The sequence below is a fragment of the Solanum lycopersicum genome, chromosome 7 (genome assembly GCF_036512215.1).
Source record: "Solanum lycopersicum chromosome 7, SLM_r2.1".
In the NCBI taxonomy this organism is placed as follows: Eukaryota; Viridiplantae; Streptophyta; class Magnoliopsida; order Solanales; family Solanaceae; genus Solanum; species Solanum lycopersicum.
Genome location: NC_090806.1, coordinates 8,447,690 through 8,456,449, shown reverse-complemented (window position 1 = coordinate 8,456,449; position 8,760 = coordinate 8,447,690). Strand labels below are relative to the sequence as shown.

The 8,760-nt window shown below is 36.8% G+C and overlaps 1 protein-coding gene across 1 annotated transcript; it reads right to left on the bottom strand.

Moving 5' to 3' along the window:
* Positions 1 to 5,642: 5,642 nt before the first annotated feature.
* LOC138337280 (uncharacterized) lies at positions 5,643 to 8,246 on the bottom strand. Its single transcript, XM_069287184.1, has 4 exons — positions 7,641 to 8,246; positions 7,297 to 7,416; positions 6,221 to 6,451; positions 5,643 to 5,975 (listed from the first exon to the last, which is right to left on the bottom strand). The coding sequence occupies exons 1-4, from the start codon at positions 8,244 to 8,246 to the stop codon at positions 5,643 to 5,645; spliced, it is 1,290 nt and encodes a 429-aa protein (XP_069143285.1).
* Between the last annotated feature and the right edge of the window lie 514 nt (positions 8,247 to 8,760).

Below are 8,760 nucleotides of genomic sequence, written 5' to 3'. Positions count from 1 at the left end.
ACTTTCATGCATTCATCTCTTGCATCACATCATCCTATTTGTCTGACTCGTTATGTGTGTGTGTGTGTTCTGATTGTATTGCACTCGGGTGTTTCTATCTAACTATATTGTGTTGTTGTTCCCTCTTTTCTCGATAGTTGGTTGTTGTAACTTATAACCTTTACTTTGTAATGTTAGAATTATCATGCTTCTATTTACGTATTTAATCTTTCTAAGCCTGATTAACCAATGATGCCTACAGAGTAAAAGTGAAAGTCTAATCATAGTCTTGAAAAAATATTCTAATAAATCAAAAGAGGGAATAGGATGTAACCCATACACCACATACAACATCTGAAAACTAAAGATGTAAGAAAGCATATTAAAGGTGTCACGGTCCTCAAAACATGAGGACTTACCAAGTCTTCAACATCACTCAAACAATTAGCCATGAGCGGGAGGATGAGAAGCGTCAGCACCTACAATTTGAAAGAATGTAGGCATAAATATGCATAGTTATTAGAATATATGCGTCCACTTATCAGTCAATGGACCAGGTCCCTTGACACACAAACAAGTATGAACAGAAAGTAAATGCAGTTTAACAACGCAACAATTTTACGTGGAAACCTCCTTGCTTAAGGGAGTAAAACCACGACCTGTCTCATGGGATTTTCACAACTTCTTCACTAATCTTTGCAAGCAAAAGTAAAACCAGTTACACAAATGTGAATAAAATTTTTTAATCTCACGTTCAAGCAATGACGCTATTGCTTGATAAACCTAAGTAGAAGTTATTCTACCCACTAAGCTATCCCTTCTAGACAACTTAGAATTTCTACACCACCACACTGATTCCTTTATAGATTTAGGAATAGTTTACAACGTAAGACCAAAAGAATATATTCTTAAACAACTACACGATATGCTCCTGAGTTTTCAGTTGTTGTTGAATAATTCTTTACTTTGATTTTCTATAGCCTTTGCAAGTGTTCTTGAAAGTACTTTGTCAAGTTGCAAACACTAAGGAATAATGTTTAGGAAAGTGACTTTGTATAGACAAGTCCATTTCCTTAAACTCTTGCCATTGGTTGGAGAGGTTTGACTTTTCTAACACCATTGGGAAATGTGCACCCACTTTATGTACCTTCTCTAGCTAACAGTCAACATGCTATTCATGTTGGGAACCTGGTACCTTTACAAGGTCCCTGAGTTTGTTGCATCATCAAAACTCATGTTGAGAACCTGGTACCATTACAAGGTCCCTGAGTTTGTCATATCATCAAAACTACAAATAGCATTTTCCCCCTTTTTGATGATGACAAACAATACTCAGGCACCACTTCAGCTTCGTAACTAGTTCCCCTTGAATTGCTAGTTCATAACTAGTTCCCCCTGAATTACTAGTCCATCCTCCTGAAAAGAAATTTTCCCTCTTACTGTATTCCCCCTCACAAACAAGTCTACCACTTGTCAGTTTTAATTCCCCCTTTTAGCATCATAAAAAAGAGATACAGTAAACCAATATTATCAACAATACTATTAGATAAGATCAAAGCTTGATAGCAATCAAACACAAAGGAAAGCATTCACAATAGATAATAGCTAGAACACCAGGGGAATAAGATAAATAGCATTCCAAGATAACATTTAATACAATAATAGCAAACTGAGAATCCAATAACACAAAGACAAGCCACACAAGGAAGACACAGGAAATGATTGGGACAGACTAAGAAGGGGGAGGTTGATGAGAAAGGGACTGAATAATGAGAGTGAGTCGATCATTTGCAGCATCATTATCCTTTATTGCCTTTGCCTTTTCTTGCAAGGCAATAACCTTGGCCATCAGCTCTGCATTTTCCCTTTCAAGGTCTTGAACCACATAAGTACCATGTCCCTGTGTCTGTGCAATGAGCAGCTTAGCTTTGAGTATAGCAATTTCAGCATCTTTTCCACTCAATTGCATAGTTAATACCTCAACTTCATGATTGGTCCTGGTCTTTTAGGAGTTGAGCCATTTTGCTCTTGGGATTTCCTTTCCCTTCAATACACTCACATTCAACCAGAGTATTCTCTGAAAAAGCTTGTTTCACTGTCCCAACCTTGCCAACGCTCAGAGGAATTTTAAAGTGTTGAATATTTCAGTAAGAAAGTATCCATATCTCATTCCATGTATTCCTTTCCTCTCAATGACCGTATTGTACATGTGCTCAAGCATAAGCCCTGGGAGATTCAGAGGTTCAAATTTTCTCAACAGCTCAATCACAAACAAATCAGCAGAAGTAGCTGAAGTCCTCTTTTCAGTCTGAGGAAGTAGAGTTTTGTTTACAAACTCAAACACCAACTGATACTCACTCTTCATCACCTTCTTAAAAACCCTAGCACACTTTGTTGTGGGAAGCTTTGAAACCAATGCCACAAACTCTGCCGAACATGTTTTCCCAATCACAAACCTGATACCCTCTCAAGATACCCTAAAAATTTTGCCTAACAGAAACTCATCCAGATGCACTGCTATATCATTCACTATGGTAAGAATACTCCCATCTTCCTTTAATAGAATGTTGTAGTAGAATTCACACACTTCTTCTTCATGAAGAATAGGAGATTTCCTGTTGGATAGATGCATCCATGACTGAATTTCCACCATGTCATGGAGAGAGTCCATTCTGGGAAGATTGATTATTCCCATGTCAAAGACTCTCCCAGCCAGTATAGACTGCTTTCTCAAGTTGTCAACAATTTCTTGCTTGTTGACCTCCTCTTCAACCTTTCGTTGGGTACCAGGTCCCTATGATCTTTTCTGTTTTCCTTTAGAACTTTCCTTCGTGGATTTTGCTTTCTCAACCCTTTTTGGATCCCTTGACTTTGTTTTTCCTGACTTTTTCTTCTTGTGCTTCTTTTCCATCTCTTCAGCAGACACTTCTATGACACCAGATTCTGGAATTTTAAAGTTTGACACTTTGAATGTTCTGGCACTCCTAATTTCTGCCGTAGATCTTGCACTAGCTTTCAAAGCATCAACCAGCAACTTCCTAGCATCAAACCTAGTAGTAGGTCTTCTTCTAGGAACCTCTTCCACCACCTTTTCTTTTTCTTTCTTGATACACCAACATTCCTCATTTAAACCTTCCATTGGATGGAATCATCATCACTTTCAGAATCAGAGGAGTTAGAAGATACCTCCCAAAATTTGGAGTTTTATCGAAAAGGGGTTGAGTCTCTCTGATCTCTTCACCCTGAAAAGGTTCATTTTATTCTACTCTGGCATCTTCTCTCATCATTGCGAGACTTTCAATTAGCAGCTCTTCACTTGCAGCCAAAATGTTTGACTTAGAAGATTTGTTTCTCAAAAAATCTCCTTCAAATAAAGTGTCTGACAGCATCTCATGATAAGGACCAGGTCCAGTAGTTACACTAGAGTTGTTCAGATCTATGGAATGAAATGGATTTTAAGGAATATCTTGGTGAGAACTTGAAGGAACATTAGATCTAGACTCTACTGCTGAATGAGAATAAAAGGCAATAGGTTCAATCTCACTAAGAGCAGTGAGCATTTGCTAAGAGGTTGAAGAAGGATCAAACATCTTGACTAGAAGAAGAAAAAAATAGCAGCTTTTCGAAGTCAAAGAAAAGGGGATAAAACCAGATTTCGTCTTTTCACTTCTTTCTTTTTCTTTTGGAGGGAAGTAATGTTGAGAGACAGATGAAGAATTAAATGAAAAGAAAGAGGGTTTAAAAAGTATTTGAAACGGTGTCAGGTCTTTGATTTAACGTGTCACTTAAAGAATAATGGGACTAACGGTCATAATGACCGATAACTGACACGTGCCTTTATCAATGGTCATATTTTTTTCAGTTTAAAATTAATGTACAAATGCTAACCATGACTGGGACCAGGTCCCATAACACAGCTTTATCATCATTCCTCAACTTTTCTAGCCATGTCTTTGCTTAGCTAATCCTTCCTAAATGTATACCTACAATAGGTACCAAGGATCTAATCCAGATAATAAAATTATTGACACAAAGGATACCTGCACTGCAAGTTCATCCATCAAAGGAATTCAACTGTTGAAACTCTGGAAATCACTTTGAGGTCATCATGCCAACTTCAACCTGTTACTTTCAAATTGATCTTTGTTGAGAGCCTTCGTGAAGATAACTGCAATTTGTTCCTCTGTTGGATAATATATAAGCACAATATTCCCTTTTTCAACATTGTCTCTAAAAAAATGATGTCTAACATCAATGTGATTGGTTCTCTTATGTTGAACTGAATTCTTTCACATACTAACTGCACTAGTATTATCACACATAAGAGGAAAAGCTTTGATGATTACACCAAAATCCTCTAAATGTTGCTTGATCCATAACAATTGTGAACAACATGCAGTAGCTGCTACATATTCAGCTTCAGCTGTTGAAAAAGCTACATAATTCTGTTTCTTGGTTCCCCAAGAAATGAGTGAAGATCCAAGAAAATGAGTCATTCCAGAAGTACTCTTCCTGCCAACTTGATAACCAGCAAAATCAGCATCTGTAAAAACAACAAGATCAAAAGTGTAACCTGCTGGATAGAAGAGGACCAGGTCCCCTGTCTTCTTCAAGTTTCTTAGAATACGTTTTGCAGCCTTCAAATGTGAATCACAAGGACATGTTTTGAATCTAGCACACATTCCAACACTGTATACAATATCAGGTCTGATAGCAATCAAATACAACAAGGACCCAATGATTCCCCTATATATGTTTTGATTCACAAGAGAATCAGATTTATCCGCTATAAGCTTGGAGTTTGTTCCCATAAGAGTATTAATAGGTTTTGAATCAAACATATTGAATTTATTCAATAGCTCTTTAATGTACTTCTCCTAACTGATTGAGATTCCATTTAATGATTGCTTGATTTGTAGACCAAGGAAGAACGTCAATTCACCCATCAAGCTCATCTCAAATTCCTTTTCCATTAATGATGAAAACTCTTCACACAGATGTTCTAATGTGGCTCCAAAAATTATGTCATCCACATATACCTGAATAATAAGCAATTCTTGTTCTCTTTTTAATAAGAACAAGGTATTGTCTATTTTTCCTCTTTTGAACCCATTTTTAAATAAAAACTTTGGCAGCCTTTCATACCATGCTCTAGGAGCTTATTTTATACCATACAGAGCTTTATCTAATCTGAACACGTGATCTGGTCGCTCAGCATCTTCAAACCCAGGAGGTTGTTTAACAAACACCTCCTCTTTCAGGTCTCCATTTAGAAACACACTTTTGACATCCATTTGATACAGCTTGAAACACATGAATGTTGCAAAAGCTATTAGAATTCTGATGGCCTCCATCCTTGCAACAGGTGCAAAAGTTTCATCATAGTCTATTCCTTTTCTTGATTGTATCCTTGAACAACTAATCTGGATTTGTTTCTAGTAATCACGCTATTTTCATCAAGCTTGTTTCTGAAAACCCATCTGGTTCCTATCACTGTTCTGCCAACAATTCGAGGAACCAGGTACCATACCTTTCTTCTTTCAAACTGATGAAGTTCTTCTTGTATTGAATTGATCCAGTCTGCATCACCTAATGCCTCTTTCACATTCTTAGGCTCAATAGATGATATGAATGCTGAGAATGCAACTAGATTCCTTTTTTTTTCATCTAGTGTGAATTCCAGAATTCAAAGGAGAAATAAGATTATCAAGAGGATGTGATGAACCATGTTTCCATCCTGGTCTCAAGGTAGACTGGTTCAGCTGATCAGCAAGTTCTTCTTCTTCAATGAGCTCATCATTTTCTGGAGAGTTTGAGGTATTCTGACTGGAATTCAGAGTAGTACCAGGTCCCTCATCACACTTTTCAACTTCATCAGTCTTTTCAGATAGACTATGATTATCATTAACATTGTCATTCCTCAACTCATTATTTGCACCAGCTTCACTTATTTTGTTTTCACAAAACTTTAACTTTGTCAAACCTAGGACCAGGTCCTAGAAATCAGTTTATTCAATAAAGATGAGCTCACATGCTTTAGTATTCAATGCCAAAGATCAACATTTTCATTTTGAGCACTAAGACATGTCAGATCATCTCCATGAGACGTTTCCAAGTAAGCCACGTACATGTTTTTACTTCTAAAGGCAGTAAGAATTGTTTTCTTTGTGGTTAGATTAACCACAGTTCACTTCTCAGAAGTAAACTTAACTTCATTTCCCTTGTCACAAATTTGAGATACACTCAAAAGACTGTACTTCAAACCACCGACATGATACACATTATCAATTGATTCTTCAAGAGATTTTCCCACTTTACCAACTCCCAAAATGTACCCCTTCTTTCCATCACTAAAAGAGACACCTCCTCCTTGAAGTGTCTTGAGTGAGACGAAATTTTTGATGTCACCAGTCATATGTTTAGAGCATCCGTTGTCCATATACCAACATTGATTGTTGCTCCTTTCACTCACCTGCAACAAGAATCACTTGTTAGGCTTAGGAACCCATTTCAATTTGAGTTCCCAGAAGGCAGACAAGGGAGTGATCAGATTGTTTCTAGTCCAATGGGGTAGACTTTGAATCTTTTTGACAAAATATTTTGGAGTAGAATCAGATCTTTTCTCGGAAAACCTTTTAGTTGAGGATTGTGTTGGAGGACCATGTCTCTCGTTTGATACTCTTTGCCTCTCTGTATAATTAAAGAGTCTTTCATGAGACTTTCTCCAGCCAGTACACTTTTTTTTTAAATTCCCATTTTTACCACAGTGAAACAAAGAAGATTGTCAGACACAAAAACATACTTGCTGTGAGGATTAAAGGGAGGGGTAATATTCAAACTTCCTATACCCTTCTTATTGAAATCGCTCTGATTTGTTACACTTGATAGCAACTTAGAAGATTTTGTCCACTTAAGAGATTTTTCAAGTTCTTCCTTAAGTTTAACAATATCCTTTTCTAAGTTATTGCTCTTCTCCAAAGCCAATCTAAGATTTTTCTCAAAGGTTTTCAGTTTTTCTTCAATTTCAACTTCCAAACCATTTGACCTTCAATTTTGCTTTTCAGCTTCTTCATTTATGTGAGACAACTATTTTTTAAGTTCGGTCTTGTCAGATTCTAGAGAAGCCATTTTATCTTCCATTTTCAACATTTTCTCTTTCAATTTAAGTTTGTTTTAAGTTAAACTGTCAAGCTCAGCATTCATAATATCTCTTTCAGAGGTTAAGTCAAATACTGAATCAATCATGACATTTGCTAATGTTCTCAATTTTTTAAGAGAATAATTATTCAGATCATGTTTCATATCACGAAGAGTTACCTTGTCCTCATCTTCCTCATTGAATATGGTTTCCTCTTTATGAACCACCACCATTGACACATTGTTTGGTTCATCAGGATCTTCTGAGTCACTTGAAGAGTCTCCCCATGCAGCAAGAGCCTTTTTGACCACATAATAAGCAGCATCTTTACGATCATTTTAATTGAGTACCAGGTCCCTTCTCTTCTATCACCTCTTGGTTTTTGATACTCTTTATTTTCAGTCTTGAGTAAAGGACACTCTCTTATAAAGTGTCCAGCTTTACCACACTTGTAACATGTATCATTTTGAGTGGCAATTCGAGGACCGTTTGCTCACCTTTTAAAACCTTTGTTCTTTCTCACAATATTTTGAAATCTATTGATGAGATAAGCCATATCATCATCACTGGAGTCTTCTTCAGATTTGTATTTCAGCATCAAGGACTTATCCTTTTTGACTTTCTTCTTTGACTGATCATGATTTCGATTCATCTCATGAGTCTTCAGATTTCCAATGAGAGCATCCATTATCAGCACTTTCAGATCTTTTGCTTCAGTAATAGCATCAACCTTGATTTCCCAAGACTTCGGAAGGATTCGAAGCACTTTCCTGACTTGCTTGATCATGCTGATAGGTTCTCCAAGGCTTCTCAACTCATTCGTAATGGAGGACAATTTAGTGAACATCTCATGAATGGTTTCTCTTTCTTTCATCTTGAAATTTTCATTCAAAGAAGTGAGCATATCAATCTTTGACTCTTTTACTTGTTCAGTTCCCTCATGAGCTGTTTTTAAGTAGTCCCAGATTTCTTTTGCAGACTCACAGGCTGAGACGCGATTGAATTCATCTATCCCTATCCCACAGACAAGAAGAGTCTTTGCCTTGTAACCTTTTTCGATCTTCTTCCTATCAGCTTCATCATATTTTTGTCTATTCTTTGGAATAAGCCTAGTTTTTTTCTCAATCATTTTCTTCAATCATTGGAATAAATGGTCCATCTAAGACAATGTCCTATAGCTCACTATCTTCAAGAGGAAATCATGCATTCTAACTTTCCACCAACTGCAGAAGTGCCCATTGAAACGAGGAGGTCTAGTTGAAGATTGACCTTCTTCTAGATTAAGAGGAGCAGTCATCCTAGAACAGATATCACTTTCTTGGTGTGAACCAGATAGAAAGTGCTTACTCTGATACCACTTGTTAGCATATATGCGTCCACTTATTAGTCAATGGACCAGGTCCCTTGACACATAAACAAGTATGAACAGAAAGTAAATGCAGTTTAACAATACAACGACTTTACGTGGAAACCTCCTTGCTTAAGGGAGTAAAACCACGACCTGTCTCACAGGATGTTCACAACTGTTTCAAGAATCTTTGCAAGAAAAAGTAAAACGAGTTACACAAATGTGAGAAAATTTTTTTAATCTCACGTTCAAGCAATGACTCTATTGCTTGATAAGCCTAAGTAGAAGTTATTCT